The sequence below is a fragment of the Aplidium turbinatum genome, chromosome 3, assembly GCF_918807975.1.
Source record: "Aplidium turbinatum chromosome 3, kaAplTurb1.1, whole genome shotgun sequence".
NCBI lineage: Eukaryota > Metazoa > Chordata > Ascidiacea > Aplousobranchia > Polyclinidae > Aplidium > Aplidium turbinatum.
The window spans coordinates 33,353,375-33,377,008 of NC_137474.1; the positions used below are offsets into that span (position 1 = coordinate 33,353,375).

General features: G+C 39.5%; 2 protein-coding genes across 2 annotated transcripts; one reads left to right on the plus strand and one right to left on the minus strand.

Annotated features, from left to right (window-relative positions):
* The first annotated feature begins 13,218 nt into the window (after nucleotides 1–13,218).
* LOC145767032 (epoxide hydrolase 4-like) lies at nucleotides 13,219–18,420 on the plus strand. The gene is made up of 4 exons (XM_082578763.1): nucleotides 13,219–13,669; nucleotides 14,155–14,274; nucleotides 14,737–15,047; nucleotides 17,152–18,420. Exons 1-4 carry the CDS (start codon nucleotides 13,339–13,341, stop codon nucleotides 17,602–17,604), a joined length of 1,215 nt encoding a protein of 404 aa, XP_082434889.1. The 5' UTR covers nucleotides 13,219–13,338; the 3' UTR covers nucleotides 17,605–18,420.
* A 1,244-nt stretch (nucleotides 18,421–19,664) lies between these two features.
* Nucleotides 19,665–23,620, minus strand: LOC145766728 (sulfotransferase 2A1-like). The gene is made up of 4 exons (XM_082578434.1): nucleotides 23,051–23,620; nucleotides 21,392–21,532; nucleotides 20,511–20,680; nucleotides 19,665–19,767 (listed from the first exon to the last, which is right to left on the minus strand). Exons 1-4 carry the CDS (start codon nucleotides 23,618–23,620, stop codon nucleotides 19,665–19,667), a joined length of 984 nt encoding a protein of 327 aa, XP_082434560.1.
* Between the last annotated feature and the right edge of the window lie 14 nt (nucleotides 23,621–23,634).

Genomic DNA, 23,634 nt, shown 5'->3' on the forward strand with positions numbered 1-23,634 from the left:
AAGACTCAGGTAAAGTGGTGCGAGTTTGTAAAGGATTTGTTGCTGCAAGTTCACGGTCGGCGTATTTGACATATTTTTTCATATTGGATTCTACAATCGGAAAATCGCATGGTGCAATATGAATAGTAGCTTACTTTTGGTAACTTAAAGGCTAGAGCTTTTATTTTTGTAGAAGTATTGCTGTATTCCGAATCATTGTGGGCCTATTGGGCCAAAGCTAAGGGGCTATTGCTGTGACGTGGATAAAAATAAAATTTTAGATGGAAAAAGCAACTGTTGGGGGGGAAAACGTCATTCAACATAAATTACAACAATATTAAGCCTAAAACGTTGTACCCTCCTAATACTGTACTATTAACTATTAAAACATATTTTTGGAGGGGACAATATCAATTTGGGGGAGGGGCGATTGTCTTCCCAAGCAGGCGCGGATTTATGGGGGGGGCCCGGGCCCCCCCCCGAAAAATTTTGTGAGGAATTGTTGAAATTGTATGTTTCCGCATCAAATGGTTTGATATGCTTCTATACAGCTGATGTTAGTCCCACGGCGGACTTAACTTATCCCGGGGGGGGGGGGAATAGATTTTTGTTGTTATGGTTGAAATTACCCATCGATCAGACTCCGTTATTTTCTTTCATACAACTTCAAATACACTTTAATAGCAACATTTGTTGGGGCTGAAACCAACGCTGAACCAAATGGCGTCAGTTGAAACAATCTGAAACATTGAATGGCTCAGTGGCGTAGCCAGGGGGGTTTGGGGGTTACAACCCTCCCCCTTGGCACGCATGTGACGTCACGATATTGAGAATGATGCTTTCAGTCTCTTTATGTCTCTAAAACAAAGTTTACTTAACTTTAAACGAAACTGCATTAAAAGAGCGAGTTTTGCCAATACCAAATATTCAAATATCTCAGCCAGGAATTAGCAACAAGAAAACATAGAGACTTAGCTTTATTTCCGAAAAATGCTGAAGAAAACATGATCTCATCTTTTTGCTATGCCACCTGACAGCACCATTTTATAGGAATTTTCATACCCACATTTTTGTTGAATATGCTCTCAGAATGCACCAAATTCAAAGTAAATTTTCAAAATTTTCTGGGGGAGGCCCCCAGACCCCCGCTGCTGGGTGTCGTCTTAAGCGAACACTCCGGTGGCTTCGCCAGCCTGACGTCAAAAAAAAAAAACCCTTTCAAAATTTCTGGCTACGCCACTGGAATGGCTGTTTTCTAGTTTTTAGTCTTCATTATAATTTCAATCAATTACCGTATATGCCTGCAAACATAAAATAACTTATATCCAATTGGTCATGGATAGGCATGCAGGGTTTTAAACCAGATTTCAAGTTTACTTTGCATGCTTAGCAATTTTTATTGAAGCAAAATTTATTTTTTAAACATTCACAATTGATGAAAATGGCTGTTTTAATGTCTATTTTATATCATATCTAGGCTATATGTCGTAGTATCATTGTTCATATGTGTTCTATCTTTTTCTTTCTTTTTAATTGATTTTCAAATTTTCTGGCCCCCCCCGAAAAAAACTCCTAAATCCGCGCCTGTTCCCAAGCCTCTCCTCCTGGCTACATGCATGTGCTGGTGTCTCTCGGTTGGGGGAAGGTACCGATAACCTAACTTTCAAATAGCTTATTTTTTTTAGACTTATTTGATTTTGTTTTTATTAGATTTCGATAGACTTATCGAAAATTTGGATGTAAGCTAATTCTAGTCTGTTGAACAAGGTCACACAAGAAACCACTAGTGCATCAATTGACCAACAAGGCCAATCGTTATAAGCTTAGTCTAGGTCGAATAGGCAAATAATAGGCTTAACACCTGGTCATGTCATATCTTTGAATCTATTTATAAAGGCAGGAGATTTTTTTTCTTCGCCATTGTTATTAATCGTCCATGTTTTTCTTTGTATGACGACGACGACCAGTTTAGTGCTCATGTCGCAGTGAACGCAGGTTGCCAGTTTTTCTATCTATACAAATGCAGCGCATTTATTTTATTCAAACTGTTTTGTGGACCTCTAGAGCAAAAAAAACTGACCAGCATGCGTAGACCTACAGGCATTTAGTTGCGGTGCAGATTACATCAGAAGAAGCACGGTAGTTTTGGCAGCTATTAAATGGAGTGGTTTGTGAAGGATCTCGTGTTGCACTTCAACGAGGTAGGCTAGTTGGAAGCCGGCATTGAGAAAGCTCCAATGAATATCCATTATTGGCCAATAGCGTATGTTGGTTGATTTGTGAAGGCATGTGATTCAGCAATAGGAGTGCCAAGCTGGCGAAAATAGAGTAGCAACATAGGTTGATCTCTATTGTAGCCTACTAAGCTATTTGGAAAAATCACTGTCGATGACAAAAATGTGATGTTTATATAATGATGGAAAAAATTGCAAGTTAATCTATATACACATTTTTTTTATAAAATATTTATAAACTATTAAAATGGACAGTAATTTAAACATTAATTATTAAAGCACCCTCAATTATTTTTTATAAACTACAGTGGGTTCCTAACTATTATCTAGAAAGGAGCGTTGGCAGTCAACACAAGGCTGAGTGGCCAACTCATTAGAACAGCGAGCAATTGAGATTCGCTAACCATCACTATGTAAACTCCACGCTAGCCATTAACTATCCGATCAACTACGGTAACCTATATGTTTTTCCGCAGCCGATGGTAGCATGAATTGACAGCGCTAGATAGGCCTACGTGTTTCGTCAATGAGGCATTGCTTATCCCATCAGTCACGCACCACTACTAGGCATAACACAGAATCTCCATCGTCGCCCTTACCAGTCCGTCGAATTCTTACCGTTGTGAAAAATACACAACTAAATCAGCAAGTGTCAAGGTATATATCATGTAGCCTACAGTAGAAAGGAACGTTTGTCGTGGCAGTCAACGCAAGACTGAGTAACCTACTCGCTAGAACAGAGAGCAATGACGATTCGCTAAACTATCACAGTGTTTGCCTAGCCTCCAGTCCACACCTTTAGGGTTCTACGTATCAAGGCCTACGTCACATGTAGCTGCCAAACATCCGCTCGTCTTAACACTAACACAACCAGGATGCTTGATCCCATTGCGAGTTTGTGAACTAGTTTTATAAGGGGTTTGATACGGTTTAATGAAACCTTGCATAATTTAATAAAACGAATGAAGTTGGGTTAAGATTAACTACGGTTAGATAATTACGCATTATTTTATCTTGCGACGATTTCACCGACTGTAGGCCTACACTAGGCCTAGGCCATAGCAAGTTAACAAGCTATAGCAAACAAATACAGGTAGGCTGTAGTAAGTTAGTGACTGTTTGCATTATCAATCGTTGTTGTAGTTTGAGTAGGATGGCAACGGCACGCGCAAGGCCGAGCGTTATTTTTTGAACACCTTTGTTGCGTAGCCCAGACCTTCTCAAAATGTGCGTCGCGGATCCCTATAGTGTGCCGCAAAAGGATCGTAAGTTTGTTGCGATATCCAGCTTAGATGTATGGGTAGTCTATGCATCGGTCTAACACTAATGAATGGTTGTCTTGATTTGCGTCTTTGCCTTTTTCCTTTCTTTGGATTTATTTTTTTGTAAAGCAAATTAAATGTCCCCACGTTACGTCAAACAAGGTACAGAGTGGCAGCCCTATGGCAAACCTCACATGGTTGGATTCCTGAAAAAATGGAAAGATGTTTCGTTGGGGTGTGAGGAAAGCATCTACTCACCATCACCAAGAGGTTGCTAATGGTGCTGTCAATGAGACGAATATGTCCACTTTAACCTCATGCAGATACACATTGCTCAATGGTTGAGTAGACAAATGCAAGGGCTGCCGTGCGAGAACAAACATTTTTTAGAATCATTTTGTGCCATGCATAAAGCATATGCGAAGGTTTAGGCTGCTTAAAGGAATTTTGAAATGGCCACACTGACTAAACAAGATTGAGACTTCAAGTCGACTTTCGTTGCACATATCACGTTATGACAGTACCTTTAATGATAGTAAGCTTAATTGCCACTAATTCCTTTGCACAGGAAAAGTTTTAAAAAATGCCTCTATCTGTTAGGCTAAGTCAAGGCTAAGGCTAACTCGAGAGACTTATCTACGCCCGTGTCGAACCGATAATAGACCCTCAGCTCCCTCGGGAACAAGCCGGCTTTCGCCACGGAAGATCAACCGTAGACCAGGTCACTCTAATGACCCAAGACATCGAGGACAGCTTCTCGGCAAAAAAGAAGGCTGGCGCCGTGTTTGTCGACCTCACGGCTGCCTACGACACTGTATGGCACAGCGGCCTTACCTGCAAACTACTTCGTCTCCTTCCTGACAGGCACATGGTCCATATGATTATGGAACTTGTGCAAAACCGCAGCTTTACCCTTTCCACCGGTAGCGGCCGACGAAGTAGACTACGTCGACTCAGGAACGGCGTCCCACAGGGCTCTATCCTGGTTCCTCTCCTCTTTAACACTTACATCTATGACCTGCCTGACACCATCTCCAGGAAGTATGCTTACGCAGACGATCTGGCTCTCCTGCATCCAGCCGGAGATTGGCAGTCAATGGAGAGGAACCTAAGCCAGGACATGTCAACTATATCAACATATCTCCAGAAATGGAAACTACAGCTCAGCAAGGCAAAGACAGTGTCGGCGGCCTTCCATCTACAACAAGGAAGCAAAACGTGAGATCAACATTACCACCGATGACGAACACCTCCCCTACTGCGCCGAACCTACCTACCTCGGCGTAACCCTGGACAGGTCACTCACGTACCGACGACACCTGGAGTCACTGCGCAAAAAACTACCTGCGCGCGTTGCACTTTTGAGGCGGCTGGCGGGTTCCGGCTGGGGAGCTGATGCGAAAACCCTTCGCACAGCTACCTTGGCCCTCGTCCATTCCACCGCTGAGTACTGCGCACCGGTGTGGTGCCGTAACTCTCACACCCGCCACATTGACACCGCCATCAATAACGCACTACGCACTGTGACTGGATGCCTGCGTCCCACTCCAACGGACTGCCTTCCCATCCTTGCAGGCATCCAACCTGCTGAGCTTCGCCGTAAAGGAGCCATGATTTCCCTTGCTCGTCGCGCACTGGACCCCGACCACCTCCTCCACAGTGCACTCCAGCGCCTACCTGGAGAACAGCAGCGACTGAAATCAAGACGCCCATTTGTGCCCGCCGCACGACAGCTTCTGAACAACGTTGAAGATCTTGGAATAAGTGCGGCACACTGGACGAACTACACATGGAACATGGAGTGGCAAAACAACACCTCCCGACTCCGTGATTTCCTACCCGATGTCGATCTGCACCCTCCGGGAATGTCCCTCGCAAGACTTGCGTGGGTCCGGCTTAACCGCCTACGAACCGGCGTCGGTCGCTTTCGTTCAGACATGTGCAGATGGGGCCTGGCTCCCTCACCGGGATGCGAGTGTGGCGCCACAGACCAGACAGTAGATCATGTCGTCCACGACTGCCCAATCCATCAACCACCACATGGAACGCTTGGACTGAAGGCCCTGGATGACGAGACTGTCGAGTGGCTGATGACATCATACCCAAACATATAGTCCGGAAGAACAGCTCATACGACGAAGAAGGGCTAAGTCAACTTAAATTCCAAAGTGATCTTGATCTTATTGATTTTTAAAATCAAGATCACCAAAATAAAAGTGAGTGATCTTCAAGATCAAGATCATGCCCATCTCTGGCTATAACTGTCCATGTTGAAATATGTTTCAAATTTGCTATGCAATCTTAGACTTCCACGCCGAATTTTTAAAAGCTAATTTTGTTTCGATTTTCAAAAATATAAAACATCACAAGGTAATTTTTCTATTTTAAACCTTTAAAAACGATAGTTTCATGGAATAGTAGTGTGTTTTTATTTTCATAAAAAATGTATTAACTTTGGTTTTATATTGTGACTTTTATCTTTACGGGTGGGCAAATAAATTCCTTTATTGGCCACGTTGGCCTCAGGCCAGTAAATAAATCAGACTTTACGTAACTGCTATTAGTTTATTGGACTAAAAAATTAACATCATGAACACCACGAGAAACCAAAAGAAAGAAAGGAAAACCAAAAGTAAGATGGAGGGACGACATTGACAAACAATGCAATACAACCAATTGGTACTAACTAGCACATAATCATGTAAATTGGCATGAAAAGAGGAAGGCTTACGCTCTGCAGTGGGCTCTCACAGGCTGAAAATGATGATGATGATTAGTTTATACCGTTGGAATTAGTTGCGACGAAGTTATTCTTTTCTATTCGAACAAAAGATGCATTGCAGTGCAACAAAAAGAAGATCACAGAAAATTCAAAGTTCTTTGATGCAGACTTCTGAAGCATGAAATTAGCCAAGAAAATAATCGCTAATTTTTTTACTAAGTCTTGCAGCTAGTCAAAGTTTGCTTTTCGGGCATTCTCTTTTTAAATCGCCATGTTTACAAACAAGAATACTAAGTCACGACTAATTAGAAGAGAACAATCTTTCAGGTTGCTTCACGCTTGCTTGGCTGTGTCTAATCTGCCGTGGACAAGGGTCGGCATCTCTTTGCAAGAAAATGTTCAACATTTTTCGAAAACAAAATAGCCAGCGCAGCATCGCGATGAGTCGTGTGATAAAATCGAGCGTGTAAGGAAACTTTATATAAAAAAAAGTTCTTATAAAATAGGTTAGTGACATGGCTAGAAAGAAAATATTAGAAAGAAAAAAGCAAACATGTTAATATCTGAAATGAAGAGTTTGTTTAAAAATACAGCTACTGAATGCAGCCAAACATTTATGAAACGTCATTGCACATAATGCAATATCATTAAAACGTTGTCATAGCATTGGAAACCACTTTAGTGGGGAGTGGGCTTGGGGAAGCAATCATTCACTAAAATTGTATCTTTCCCTCCCTCCCGAAGGGCAATCGAAATCGGACTTGTGAATACTTAGCCTATAGAAAAGCCTTTGAATAAAATAACCTACGAATAGAATAGCTTAGCCTGTGACTTTAGAATCGAAATTGAATGAAGTTAATTTTGCTATAGCTACCTTGCTTGAAACAATGTCCATGCTCTGGAAGAAAACATACAAGTCTGTTTTGTCTTGTCGTATCCAAGCAAGGTAAAGATGTAGATCAAGTTGAAAGTAAGAAAGATTGAGATTCTTTTGGCGTTCGACTCGTCACGGAGTGAAACATTATTAAAGAAGATGCAGCTGCTGGACAACAAATTTCGCTGATGTAATAGGAAGCGGTGAGTCTCAGTTTTTTATATTTATGGTTCAAACACAAACTTGAAAATGAACCTTGCGAGAAAAACAAGAAAGAAAGCGCCTGAAAATCAATCCCTACCCTCCGCCGCAAAAGTTGTTTGACCGTCATGCTGGTGCGACGTTGCATTGGCTCTACTGTACTCTGGGCTTGATTCAGGAAATTGTCTCGTTTGTGTTCGTTCTTGTGTGAATTTGTGAGGACTTGGAAAATAATTCGATCACATCATGTACAAATTGTACATGATGTGATCGAATTATTTTCCAAGTCCTCACAAATTCACACAAGAACGAACACAAACGAGACAATTTCCTGAATCAAGCCCAGAGTACAGTATATGATATTACAAAAGTGAAGTCGTTACATGCAGCATCATGCAGTTATAATATCTTAGGAGACTAGTCTTACAGAAAAGACAAAGGAAAAGGAAGTATTGCCATATCGTGATTGTCTTTGGGAAACTCCTTTGCTGCATTTGATAAAAAGTTGGGGCCACTGTGAGTTACCCTAAACATTAGCAATAATGCAGCAAAAAGTATTTGAAAAATTTATTTAAGCAGCCTACATGGAAAGATAGCGTAAAATAAGAAAAAGCTGTATCGACGTTAATTAAACTGTTGATAGTATGAAATTGAAATACAATAGAAGTCGCCTCTCGTGACACCTGAAAGCAGGGGATGGGATAAGGTGGAAGGGAAGAGAAATAAAAAATATAAAACATATTTGCAAATCCACAACAAAAGACCGCAGCGAATAAAACAGATATTTATAGCCTTTTGTTAATCAAACTTGTCTTTGCAATTGATTGAGTTTCGCTTTTAAGTTTTTGTTTCGTTTCCAGGTCACTTAGCCTAACAGAGACATAACGGGTGATGCAGTGGCGTAGCCAAGAGGGGGGTTGGGGATTACAACCCCCCCCCCCCTTGGCACGCGTGTGACGTCACGATATTGAAAATGATGCTTTCAGTCTAAGAATCCCTGAATCTTACTTTTAGAGTGACCAGAATCAATTTCTTCTCTCAACTTTTCAAAACCTGACTAGATTAGGTGTGTCTCCAACTCCACTCTCCAGGCTACGTTTTTTTCAAGTTCAATGTTTAGATTTTAACCTGGAGACAGGGGCGCCGGAAGCGGGGGGGCAGGGGGGGCAATGGTGCCCTTTTAAATTCATGTAAGCTACTGCACATTTTGCAATATAACAATTTCTGCTATTCGCTTTTAGCCTAATTATAATCATTCATTTTTGCCTCAAAATAATATATAGCCTACGGCACAAAATTTTGCAACATAGTAACCTACAGGCCTTAAAACTCGTTTTTTTTTCGGCAGCCATCGTGGCCTACCGGGAGCTCCTTCTCGGCGGCGAAATCTGCGTGCTTGGAGGCCAAAATAAAAATAACGATAGCACAAGTAAATAGAATTAAACTTGAAACAATGCAAAAATGATCACTTAGCGTTGTTGAAGTCTGGGCCTGGGTGACGTCCTTGTCACGTCCAATGGTGACGTCCAGTGACGTCCAATAGAATCGTTGCACCACGCAATAACTGCTTTATCGGGATTGTAATCCAGTACTGAGGGACCATCTAACGACACTCGCACGAGTGTCTCCAATGTGGCTGATTTTAAAGAAGTTCGCCACTCCCCTAGAATTCTCTTTTGCAACGAAAAATAACGTTCGACATGTGTTGACGGTGATGGCAAGGTAATAAAATCAGGGAGTCGAACCGAACCCGAACCGGATTTTTGTAAACCGGTTTTGGTGCAATTTTGTCTGAACCTTAACCGGAACTGAACCGAAAATTTGAGTTAGCTTAAACCCTAACCGAACCCGAACCGGTTGAAAAAAGCGGTTCACTCCAGCATTACGTCATTGTTCGCATTGTGGTAAGTGAAGTTGTACGTAGCATGTTGTTATCTTGGAGGCCACATTGTACGGATGAATTATAGCCTATTCCTTAACACACGATCTACTATCATCGATGCTTTGGAGAGGAATTTTTTGAGGTAAACAACTTCTGTTCTGTGACATCATAGACAATATAGTTTGATTGTAACTTGTGCAACAAACAACAAAGGCAAGTTACAGTAATTGAGCAAAGCAGTGTTGAGAATCTCATTGTTGAGATCACCAAGTGTTGCCAACCTTGCGGTTTTCACGCCCAATTGGGCTAGTTAGTAGTTGGGCAATAGTAGGCCTAGGGCTAATTTTATCGGACCCGAACCGGAACTTATAAAACCGGTTTTAAGTTTCTTCGAACCTGAACCGGAACTGAACCAAATTTTGAAACAATCTTTGAACCAGAACCGGACCCGAACCGGAAAAATCAAACGGTTCGACTCCCTGAATAAAATAAGTATTTCAATGATGTGAAGGACATTACTAAAAGAAGCATAATTTTTGCAAAATGTGATCAAAAAATGTTTTCCCCTCGGATGTCACCTAACCTAGTTCTCCTTCCTAACTAACCTAGTTCTCCTTTTTAATGTCTGACAACATCGAATCGACATAAAAACGACAATATTGCCAGCCGATGTAAATTAGCACTTCGGATTAAGACTTTGTTAAAATAAACGTCGGGAATTACAAACAAGACTTCCAGCGCTGGTGATCGCAGATGGATATATTCCATCAATAACAAATATTCCTGCACAATGCAACAGTGGCGATTATGACGCGCTGACCTAATTCTGCGTCACTCTTTGATACTACAGTACATATTTTCGACAGTTAATCCACGATCATTCTATTGCGAAATTAAATAATTGGCTAGAAGAGACCGGCGGCCAAACTTGGCCGATTGAGGAGGTAGTACCGGCGGTCATTCAAGCACTACTTAGCGGCCATGGCCGCAGGCTGCTTTAAGGCTTGACAGGAAGGTTACACTTTTCACTTTTCATTAGGCTGTCATTCATTACTACATGTGTGCTTCTCTCTGTTTTTGTTTTATTTTTTGCTATTTGTTTTTGGGGGGGGTTTTGTGGCCGTTCTAACTACTAATATATAGCCTACTACATAATTTTTCATTCAGCCACGTTTTAAACTTTTCAAGGTTTTGCCACCTTTTTCCGTTCGTTAACGTGCTGTTAGGTTTATATCGATTTTTGTAGTTAGTATCTTTTTCGTCCCGGACGCGTTAATGACGAAAAATAAAATGATTGATTGATCATTATAACATAGCATGATGCCCTTCTTTTTTATACCGGACACTTGTACGCTATCATTACTCAATACATAGTGAGCTGATAGATTAGCTTTGTCGCTATATCTTATCTTAAAACTTGAAAAAAAATGTGGCCTTTTAGTAAACAAAAGTGCCCTTTTTTCGTAATCTTGCCCCCCCAGTCAAAAATCGTTCCGGCGCCCCTGCCTGGAGACCGAGAATTGGCTGCTGACTTTGAAAACCGCGCGAAAAAAATGAATCGGTAAAAACAGTTACGCGCGCCGCGCGGTTTAACCAGTCATGGTAACACTAACAGAAACATGCAAATGAGACAGAAAGTTTGTGGGAAAAAAATTGTCGCGACCGAGCCGCGAAATTTGTTTTCCCACGTACTTTCTGTCTCATTTACATACTTTAGTAAAATTTGTATTAAAACCGTGTGAATGCAACCGTTTCTCGTTGCCACGGTTGGTTCAGTGGTTTCATCCTCTGCCTAGTGTTCGTAAGAACGAGGGTTCGACGCCCGTCTAAGTCAAACTTTTTTTTTTCTTTAAATTAATTTTTGCTGTACACAAGAGCTTTTCAAAGAAAGTAGGGTTAGGGAAAGCTTATATTTTATTATGATTGCAGAATTCCATTGGCAAATGGTTATTTCGCAATCTGAATCAACCAATCTCTCAAAACACTTTCGGAAAATCGTAGAGTGACTAGAATCAATGAGACAGAAAGCTCGTGGGAAAAAAATTTCGCGGCCGGGCCTGCCTCAGTGATTCAAAGCCTCTACAAGTATGCGAGACCACCAGGATAAAGCTCTGCAAGAAGCTTTCCTAGTCCGAGCGAGGATAAAGATTCAATCAATCAATCACAATAGCAATAAAATTAAGGAATTTTATTTTGACTGCCCAAATAGAAAGATAGCGTTATGTTGAAAAAAAGCTACGTAGATGTTTATCAACTGTTGATCAGTGGTGCCGAAGTTAGTTGAGGATTGGGGGGATAAATCAAAATTTTATCAAATTTTAGACGATTTTGAACATTGAGGGGATACATACTTTTATACACAATTTTCGTGGTACCGGTGTTAAGTTTATTAATCACCGGACCTCGGTAAATTAGCTGCTAACAGCATAATATAACTTACAGACAAGAAATCATGGAGAAAAAAGCGCTACAAGTGCTCTTGTGAATGATTGCTGCAAGATTAAGAAACAAGCAAAGAAAAATTGGTACCTCCAGCGGGATTCGAACCTATGACCTTCCAATGAATACGGTAGCTTACTTAGTTATTCAAAAAAAAACAACAGAAGTTAGCCTATACTTTTCTTCTTGCTCTTTCCTTCATTAGAATCACTACACTTAGTGCACTGTAGGACAAAGTCACTAGTCAGGAGACTGAAAAGAATCGAAGCTGCAGAAGAACATCTGCAAATTTTTGACAAAAATAATAACTTTCAAACACATCACAAGAACTTGTTATACAACCGAACATATTGCGTCTTACGGTAATGCGCATTGAAAAGTCATTAACAATGTCATTTATGCTGATGTCATGAAGAATATTTTGGAAAATGTTGTAAACAATGCTAGTATTCAACCTTTCCTGTCCCAAAGTAATTCTCAGCCAGGTTTTCAATCTACGAAGATTGGAAAACGACCTCTCACAAGCAGCAGAGCTTACCGGACAAAAAGAGGATCTTAATCAGCTGGAGTATTTGAGAATAGAAAGGTTTTTCCAACTCGAACAATGCCTAGTAAGCTTTTTTAGCATCGTATAGAGATTTTGCTCCTGTTGCCTTGCTGAATGAATCAATTTGATAGCTCATCGATTGTCTATTCAGCTCTGGATAATTTTTAACCATTTCAGGAACTAAGCCGATCTTGAAAATTTGTGCCACTTCTTTATACTTTTCCGAATCGCAATTCAGGCTACTTTTAAACCGTTCGGTCAGTTCAGAGATAACTCTGTCCATGAACTGATTGCAGCTTAAAGTATTTTATAATACAGTTGAGTGTCTGGAGTAGCTGCCATCGAGCCTCCACCCAATCTTCTTTGCCGCGGAGCTTGCAAAAGCGTGATAAAATTAGCAGCACATTTTTCTGGAAGTGAAACTGCATTTTTGTAATAATGTTCTCAAACTCCAAATCACGATATTTCTCTCGAGTAATTTTCAGGGTCTGAAACAGCTCTTCACAAAAGTAAATGTCAAGCTTTTCTTACATCGTGATACCAAATTGCTCTATATGTGCCAAAGGCTTCAAAATCAGCACAAGTCTCAAATATTTTTCTGCAGTTTCTTCATTACTGCAGTGCCGTGGCCAGTGGCCTGGTCCAACTCGTCCTTAATACCTTCACTGAAAATCCTTCATTGTTTAGCGTCAAATCCAAGACAATTTAGAACTGTGATCAAATATCAATAAAAGAGAAACAAATTCGAGATGCTTGCAAACAACTAAATCGAAGTAGACTACAACTTCATAACAAATAATTTTTTCTGAATTATTGGGGGGGATGGTGCCAAAATATTGGGTGGGATATATCCCCCCCATCTCCCCTACTTCGGCACCACTGCTGTTGATGGTATGAGATTGAAATAACCTTTGTCGGATTTTTAAGGGCAAGCCAAGTCTGAAGAATGTTTTTTTCAATTTAGATAATAAATAGTTTACGGTAGCCTAGTATTAATACTACAAAAAGTGCTCAACGCCAAGCAAAAAAGCCAAGCAGAATAAATTACGTCAAATATAGCTATTAACATACCGGTACTTTCTAAAACCTCTACAGCCTGTTTCACCCTAAAAGGGGGATAATCATAAAGTTCTTATTCAATTATATGTTTCTTTCTAACCTGTGTTTGTCAAAGCTACAGATTTGAATCTGAAACACAATGAATTTTGTGCTGGCTGTCATTCTGACTTGCCTTCTACGCGGAATCGGACTTATTCATGCTTTTATGTGTTCTTGTGGAATGCTGTGGGAATTTATGAAACGAGGTACTGAGGTTTGGTCAACAAAAAACCGTAAACGGCAAAAATGGCCAGCTTGTTATAAATCGTGGAGTCCCAATGAAGGCGAATCTTCAAAAATTGAATGGAAACATCTTTACGTCACCGCAAGAAACATACGATTTCATTACGTCACGACTGGGAAATTTCCAGAACACTTGAAAGTGAGGGACATTGATGGCGAAACTATGATTGGAGAACATACTAATAAAAGTAAGCTTGCTATTAGCTACATATATTGTACATGTGTGTTTATTTAGCCTACTTTGTAGGCTATTTCAGTGTAACGTTCACTTTTTTTGGAGAAAGTATTTCCTGCTTATTTAACCACAATACAACAATAATTGTCTGTGTAAAAATTGCATTCAGTATTGTTGGCGCTACAAGGAGGAAGCATTTCATATACAGAATGTAAGAAAATAGATATGTTATTGCATTCAACCACTTGTATCGGTTACTTCTCTGAATAAATGAATGCCCAATAGGAGCAAGCCTAGGGGCATCGGTGCATAGCGTTTGTCACGTAACAAATTTAACGTAACGTATAATTTTTGTTTCAACATGCCAATTCAATTACAACATCAAAATACCATCGAGCTCTTACTCTTGCTGCTTTGGTGTTAGATGGCATTAATTTCAAAACAAGCCCAAGTTGATTTGTACTTCCAAACAGAAAAATAACTGTCGTTTTCTTTCAGGCTTACAACGTCAGCCGAAGCTCATGCTTTGCTTGCATGGTTTTCCTGAAAGCTGGTTCAGCTGGAGGTTCATCCTCAAGTCGTTTGACGAGAGCCCAACAGTGAAGAATGCTGATGGAGGTAAGTTCCAAAAAAGTAGTGTTCTTTAGTGCTACGATTGTTATTTTTTGAAAACTTAACTTTGAGTATCGAACTCAGCTGCTGTTCCTGTCGTGACAACATGGATTATTAGGTAATCGTCATTAATAAATGAACCCAATCATGATCCAATGCAGCAGATCTTAAAATTTCAAATTATTCTACAGTGCGCTTCTCTAAATCTCTATAGAACCGTGGCCTGCTATAGTTGGTTATGCTAACATCTTAATGATTTGATAATAAACCAATGGCCTACAGTGTAGGCCCTACACATTTAAACTGCCGTGTATTGGAGGAGATAGGATTTGTGAAATATGTTTTTCGAGGCATTTTGTTATTGACAATAAAAGTAAAAAAATAATTATTGTGAAAAATGTAATATTGAACTCCATGAAGTAACAGTCTTTGTCGTTGCAACAACTCTTCACAGAAATCTCATTTCAGACGAAACAGAATACTTCGTGGTAGCTGTAGACATGCGTGGCTTCGGTGAATCCGATCACCCTCCTGGAATATCTTCCTACCACCTAACTGAGTTAGCTGCTGACGTCAAAGGTATAGTCAACGCACTGGGATATGAAACTTGCGTTCTAATTGGACATGACTGGGGTGCGGGCGTGACGTGGGAAGTGGTGGAATCTTACCCAGAAGTCTTAGAGCGTGTAATTATACTCAATTGTCCCCACTTAGACGCTGCATTGAAGGCGAATCTTTCGCAACTGTTGTTCAAGAGTTGGTATGTTTACCTCTTTATGGTAAGTATAATTATTGAGCGGTGCTTGACAAAATTGAGCTTGGTTGGTTAGTTTTGAATTTTTATCCTCGGACTGACAAAGCTTTGACAGACTATTCCTGGTAGTTTCGCATACTTGTAGAGGCTCTAGACGCAGGCCCGGTTACCGAGATTGGCAGAGTGGAGTTTTCCGAATGTTAAAGTGTTATTGCCGGGAAATTATTCCATTCACTAGGTGCCGCTGAATCGAAAGCAGTCCTGAAATGCGTTGCTCAAGTGCACACCCCGAAAGTCGAACCTTAGCTTAATTTACTTGACGAAATTGTTGGCCTGTGCGCAAGCATTTCTGCTGATGGTCCGTAAAAATGAATTTGATGTTAAACCAGCTTAACTCTGGTTGGTAAGTTTGAGTACGCCTATTGCAATCTTGGCCCAAAAGTTTTGTTTTTATGATAAATGAGGAGTTCTTAATGTAACGTAATCCATCCAGACAAATAATTGTATTTTATTGTGATTTAATGGCTCGGTGGCATTTAGGCTCATGTAACTTACTTATCATAGGATAAGTAGGCCTAATCACCGATAAAACTTTGTCACAAGCTGCTAGTTAACTACAGTACAGTATCTGTATATCTAGAAATTATTGCTCAATGGCTATAACGTTCTTGTACAGTATATAGGCTTCTTTTTCCTGTAGAGGTGGGCATCCCTTACTTTGAAGTAGCGCGCTATCGTTACAACAAGCCAAAGAGCGGTGCTGCCGCTATTCGCTACCAGCCGATGAACAGTAGCGCATTACTGCTACTGCAACGTGGACAAAAAAAACGCGCTACGGTTAATTTTACTCGCTAATTTTGTTAAAATGACACTGGAAAGCTCTATTCAAGTACCTTGTGAAACTCCATTCAAGCAACCTTGAAAACGAGTGGTGTCACCTAGCCTATCAATACAACATTCGTTTACACTGTCATTTCAACGTCGTTATGGAAAACAAATTCAAAGTGCAATTTTTATTCTTATGTTTCAGTGTTTCCATGAAAAATCTCTAAAAACGATTTGTATTTTCCACTTTAAATTGAAAAGTAGTACGTAGCAAAAGTACAACTGAAGCAAATGTAGTGCCTATTCGCTACTTTGGGAAAAGTAGCGTCGCTATTGTAGCAGCTAATCTAACAAAATTTAGCGCTGCTACCGCTACCAAAAAGTAGCGCACTACTAGCGGCGCCACAAAAGTAGCACACTACTGCCCAGTGGCGTAGCCAGAAAAAAAATTTGGGGGGGGCCAAATATTTGATGAATTGAAGAGAGTAACAAAGTGTTTGATTTAAGCCATCGCCAGTTGATGTGCAGTGGCGTATCCTGGTGGGCTGAGCAAGGGAAACAATGAAAGTGGTGGGGGGTTAGAGCGTGCCGGAGGCACGCGTTTTCTAGAGGGGTCCGGGGGCATGCTCCCCCGGAAAATTTTTGAAAATTTACACTCAAATAATGGATTGTAGCGCTTTCTGGAAACACTTTAGGTAATATTTGTATGAAGTTTATTAGCAGATAAACAGCTATTAACTTATTAAAGGTAGCTCTTACACACGAACGGCAAAAACTGCGGCTAAAATTAGAGAACACCAAAAACTCAGCTACACAAAAACTCAATAACTAGCCTACAGTACATAAAAACCCAACAGAGTAAACCATTGTAAAATTGCTTCCACAAATTAGTTCAAAGAAACGTAAATCGCGTAAATTTTGCGCGATTTACAATTTGCAAAATTTATTGGTGTCTATCTGTGTGTCTAAAACAAGTCCTGGGGGGTGTTAATAACCAGATGTCTTGGAAAACGTCATAAATTTCGACAAATTTTATTACATTTTCAACAAAGAGCTCAACTTCGGAATCCAAAGTTGGAAAATTTGGGGGGGGGCATGGCCCCTTTCGCCCCCCCCCCTGGCTACGCCTATGCTGCCCACCTCTGCCTTTTTGTTGAATTGGAGAACTGCTTACAGTTTCCAAGGCTACCGTGCGTCTGGGTGATAAACTGTCTAATGATAACTGTCAGTATCACATGATTAGGTAGTTAAATGCGAGTAGGCTAATCCGATTTTGTTTTGATCTATTTTTTTGTCTTAAATAGCTTCCAAAGTTTCCTGAAATATTTTTCCGCTTTGATGACTACAAGTTTCTCAAGTCTATCATATCAGATAAAAGCAAAGGAGGAATTCAATCGTCTTCGAAGCAATTAAAGCCGGAAGAACTGGATCTCATGATATTATCTATGGAAGGAATGTCAACTGAATGTGGGATCAATTACTACAGAGCCAAGGGATTACCATTTTATCAACCAGCTAGCAACGGTCATGTAAAATACAAGTCTGCAAACGCGAAGTTTCCCATCTTGCTTTTGTGGGGAGCTGAGGACAAATTTTTGAGCAAACATTTAGCCATGCTCACAAAAGAATATCTTCCTCATCCAGTAGATGGGCAACCGACAAGTAGACTCATATTTGTATCGGGAGCTAGCCACTGGCTTCAACAAGACAGGCCTGATGTTGTCGATGAAAATATTCGGAATTTTTTAGCAGAATAGGTCTCCCAAGAGTATTATTATGACCAATATCTTCAGTATACGCAAAAAAGCTAAGATATAGCCTAATAATATGCAGCTTAAAAAACTATATTGTTTGCTGTTGCTAATTGTTTTCTGGAATTGAATGTTTTAACTAAAGCGTTTTATATACTGTGTTACTTACTTTTTGTATTGTTACTAACACTCCAAGCGATATGGTATTCTTATTACTCACAAGTCACAATACTTACAAACAATGTTTTCATTTTGTCATTGATTTGTCTTGTTTCTTTCCGAATATGCATGCAGTCTTCATTCATAAGCAAGAAGCAACTGCACAGAACTCCTAGATAGCTTCTTGCAGTAGGCTAGTAATTTTATTGCGTCACATTGCTTTCACCAAGACTCGTTTGTTTAACAAAAAAATCAAGGCAGAAATCATTCAACTATTGCAGGAAATATCAAGCCACGTTGATACCAATGATGCACACGTATACAAAAAATATTGACGCCGTCAGCGTAAACGCAAACGTTCGAAAAACCATACTCCGCATGCGTCAATGTAACTTGTAAAAAAAGTTGGCGGCGTCAGCGCATACGCTAGCGCAGGGTGGTCCAAGACTGCGAACATGAAAAACCACATTGGGGTCTGAGAAAAACTTCACAGGCCTCATAGTGAGAAATGATAACGCGTTGCTGAAAGTAGAAACGTTGTTAAATAAAAACTTAACTAGGTTGCGATTTTGAACTTCTTTTCTATTAATTTCGATCTGTTTTAGCTATATTCTTACTAATCGCTTACTTGTCGCTGACAAAATGCAGTTGCAATAAAAGGCAGTAGCGTAGCCAGGAATTTAAAAAGGAGGGTTTTGACCACCCAGCGGCGGGGGTTCTGGGAGCCTCCCCCAGAAAATTTTGAAAATTTACTTTGAATTTTGTGCATTCTGAGAGCATTTTCAACAAAAATGTGGGTACGAATATTCCTGTAAAATGGTGCTGTCTGGTAGCATAGAAAAAGGATAAGATCATGTTTTCTTCGGCATTTTTCGGAAATAAAGCTAAGTCTCTGTGTTTTCTTGTTGTTAATTCCTGGCTGAGATGTTTTAATGTTTGGTATTGGCAAAATCGCTCTTTTAATGCAATTTTGTTTAAATTAGGCAATTTTTTTTTAGACTGAAAGCATCATTCTCAATATCGTGACGTCACACGCGTGCCAAAGGGGGGGTTGTAACCCCCAAAACCCCCCCTTGGCTACGCCACTGATGAAAGGACTGAGTTTACTGTTCTGATCGACCTAATGTTTTGCTGCACGCCAAACTCACTTTTTAATCTCTGCTTGCGAATCAAAAAGTGATTTTCAGCTAGTAAAAAAAGATACGATACATAACACGTCAACAAATTAGCAAACCAAAACAATTTATTGTTTTTTGCTTTTGCATGTAGTGTCGATCTTTGGTTTAAATTCAGTGGTCGACAGACGTAAGCAGGCATCCACGGTTTCATCAGTCATTCTGTTCCGTGTGTCGCTTTTTAATCGCTTCATAACGGAGAAAGTGCTAGCAACAAAAGCAAAATATCAACGCACGTTTGTGTCGTCACAAACCGACATTGTTCCCTCATAGTTACCTATTGACCCGATTATGCGCGGCTTATTTAGGGTGTGGCGAATGTAATGCATTTATATAAAACGTAGATGTATTTTTAAACCTTGGATTTAGCACTGATAATTCCGGCATGCACAAAGTGTTCGCGGGCCGCACAATAGCTTCACGCGGGCGGCATGCGGCCCGCGTGCCAGGGTTTGGACCACCCTGATAGGCTATTGGTCGTGCATTTAGACTTAGAGTCTTTTAGACAAATGAAAAATGATACGTTGCAGAAGGTATCAGCAGATACTACTGCGCGTTTTTAGATTTAAAAAATTATTAAAAAAATTTAGCGAAAAAATTAGCCTATATTTCGCTAGTGCTTAAAATTCAAAATTAAAACCCGGCCCATTCGGGATTTTGATCACTTGCGTCACAAACAACTAACCAATTCGTAGAACGAAAATTTAAATCCAAATCAGTTACGTTTGCTTTTTATTTCTGACCATCACAAAGAAAATCAATGTATGTCCATCGACCATCACAGCAGAGGTTTAGAAAAAGGTAGAAGCGACAAAACACGGTCTTTATATCGCGCCTAAATACCAAAACAAAACAATCAATTTAAAATATAGCATGGTGGGTGGCAACACCTTAAAGGAGTTCAGTAAATACATGACATTAATTATTTTCTCGAGACTTTGGGACGCGCAGCCTGCCCACCGATGCACAGTGGCACTTAAATTTACGCAGGCTTTATGAAAAAATTTTTAGATTGTAAAGCAGACACCAGATTTGACGGCACAGAGCCTATCACACAACATAATAAATGTAATCTACTCATTCACGTGCCACTGTGACAATTGCACTGTATCCATACTGTAATACTGTATATAGCAAGGGTTCTTAACCTTTTTTGTCTCGTTTCCCCTTGCCCAATGAAAAAGTAAAATTTACCCCCACCGTTTTGGTGGCTCCTTGTGATGTCATCGTATCCAGTCAACCATGCGAAAAAATGCAAATAAAGGAAGTTGCAATCTTAGCAGAGTTGCAATCCACTTTGTGGTCGAAGTCCTAATTAGGTTGTGTACAGTAAAAATGCAGCACGCATACGCTGCTGAAATGAAACTGGTAGTCTACTTGTGTGGAGATAAAAGAAAAAGACGAAAACTTAGCCTACATTAAGCATAAATTTGAATCAAAATCGAGTGCAACACTACCAGTTTTAACTGAAAAAATGAAGTTTGCTTTAATTTATGATTCAATAAATCACCCCCGGTTAAGAACCCCTGGTATATAGCAGTATATAGGATTAATTTACTTGTTCTTAGTTTCTCTCACGCTTCGGTCGACGCGTCATACGAAATAATATCTTCCCACAAATGTTTGATCCCATGTTTTTCAGACAGATCGTCGATAATGTTTGCTTGTTCCTCGCTCAATAAGTTCTTCCAGTCTCCAACGATACCACGTCTGATCACAGGACAGTTATCTAGAAGTCCACTACGTGTCTATAAAAAAAACAGACAAATAATATGACAATAGCCTACTCGATGACATAAATCACCCTTTTTATTCCAGAATGAGACACTTATGGATACAGGCTATTAAATTGCATTTATCTGAGATAGCTAACCAATGACATACAGTTACAGTAATCATTATTGTGTAAAAAAGAGTGTTCTTCCTGGCAGTCAGCACAAGGCTGGGTAGCTTAATCAGAACAGGGAGTGATTGCGATTCGCTAACCAAAGCCGTGTATCCTAGCGCTAGCCATTAAAACCATCCAATCAAGTTTATGTTTCTCAGCAGCCGATTGTGACAAGAATTGACGGCGAAAGAAAGAAAAAAAGAACCATGTCAAATGGGCGAAACAAATGTCTATTGCTGTCAATTCTTGCTGCAATCGGCTGCTGAGAAACAAAATTATATTAATATTATTTTTTTAAATAAATCTTCCGAGTTTCTTTGAAACTTTAGGTTTAAGCCTGTACTATTGATGCGTTCACTGTGTTGTTTTACATTAAAGATTTCTCACTAAAGAATCTTGTTTCAATACCATAATCATCAATAAATCCACTCAAAAACGTATGACACACCTACACACCTGAAAATACCTGAATCCCCTGAATATAAAAATAGCCGTCCAATATCACTAAATGACATGAAAGCACATATTAACAGGTTAACGGTGTAAGAGTTTAAATTACTGTATTTCTCACCAACGTCTTTTTATTTTTTATCATTGATGAAATACTGCACTGCTTCAAGATTTGATGCATGACGTCAGGATTAGTAACATCATCGAAGTATTGTTTTCCCAGAAATTGTGCAATTTGAAGAACAGCGGATTTTGTGTCATTCTGAACAAAACAATGTTAAGGTTGAATGTTAGTTAAAGAAGTCGCAAACGTGAGATTAAAGTGTCTTTTGTTTCTTTCCTATTAGTAGAAGAGCTCAGTAACTAAACTTTCAATAATTAGTTCTTGCAAGGCCGGTCGTCGACTTGCATAGATCCTCAATTTTGGGTGTTGTGAGTCGTTTATGTTTGCACAATTTGCAGTCTACATAGCCTACCCCATAAAGTATTAAATAAACAAAATAATAAAAATAACATAAAAAAAATAATAAAATGTAAACGCGTTTGGTATAGGCAAAAGTAGATAACGTTTTGCGGTTTAATAAGTAAAAATTGTTCAAGGCAAAGTTTATATGTCAAGTTAAAGTTTCTGTTACTCAATTGTCAATCCCATTCAAATAAGTCAAGCATGCCACTGGCTCCTCATGATATGGTTTTGAATCTTTATTCTCAGACTAACAAAATTTGATAGGTTATTCTTGGTAGTTTCCCATACTTAAGGGGGCTTTTGACGCAAGGCCGGTTACTGAGATTGGCAGAGTGAAGTTTTCCAATTGTTGAAGTGTTGTTGCCGGGAAATATTTCCATTCACTAGGTGCCGCTGAATGGAGAGCAGTTCTGAAATGCGTTGCTCAAGCGCACACTCCGACCCGAACAAGCGCCGCGTAGTCTTGAGCCGGACGCCACTGGGCTAATGGGGCGGACGTCATCTTTAAAGCAAGCGCGCAGCTAGTTTACTTCAAACGTAATCAACACAGTAGCCTAGTTTGCAGGTTACAGTTTAAATGTAGAATAATCTTATTTTCATAAACGGATTAAATTTCTTAATTGTAGGCCCAATTGAAAACATGAGTTCAAGAACTACTTAAGCTCAAGATACAACTTTTGAAATCCAGCAAGTTAAAGTTCTTACAACGTTGTATAATCTTTTATTATTATGCAAACAATAGTGAGTGTTATAGCAAAATTAAGCCGCTTTTTAAATCACATTTTGCACGGGGCAGGCATTGACCATCATACAATTTATACTTTTAGAGATAACTCGATTTCCACCAAATGTGACTTAAGTAGTTTTACAATTCAGGTCTCATATTTTATGTTATGCTTTACAGGAGTTAACCTCACTAGTGGGCGATGAACCTTTTTCAAAGGGGCCATGGAAAAATTTGAAAAATAATATAATAATTATTTTAATTTATCATCTCTAAGTCCATCCAACACTCTGTAACAAAATAAATAAATTAAAATTTAATAAAAATACTAGTAGCCTACATTTTTCCCAAATCTTCATGAAATTGTCTTTTCCGGTTGCTGTATAAACAAGTTTTTTAATTGAAATGACATTTCTTAATTTTTTCAAAAGGTTGAAAAAAATAGGGGGGCCATTGATTTTTCAAAATTTTCAAAGGGGGCCATGGTGTAAAAAAGGTTGGGAACCTCTGCCATAAATCAATAATATGTTAAACGTAAACGTTGCAGCTTGGTGATTTAGTTCATCCAAATATGAAAAAAACAAACTGACCTTCACATTTTCATACAACAACAGCAAAACATTGTTGGCATCTTTATGTTCTAAGGCATGATTGACGTGATCAAAGTAACTTCCAAAGTCAGTTTTTCCTTTAACAAAGAATTGAAAGAAGTCATTGAAACTTCCGTCTTTGAAATTATAACTTGGGAAGTTTCGTGTGTGATGGTAAAAAGAAGTACAAACATCTTTAGGGTTTCTTAAAATACAAACGTATTTGCATTTTTTGTTAAAAGGAAGAAACTCCCATGAAACATGAGTTTGAAAAAAATTAAACGGACTTGTTTGATGTTGTGACAAATTTTCTGCATGAGCAGTTTCACCGAAAAGAAAATGTTGTTCCAAAGTTACTTCGGAGGCCACTCCCTTGTGCGTTATAAGGTATATAATGTTCATCATCCACGTGGTGCCGCTTTTTGGATAAGTTGCAATGATAACATCATTTTCACATAATTCAAAATTTATCCAATCATCGAATTGCTTCTGTGAGCATAACCAAGGCAAGTTCAACAATTTACCCCTGTTGGTTGTAATTGGAGTATATGTGGGAAGTATCTTTTCCATCACTATTGCAGACG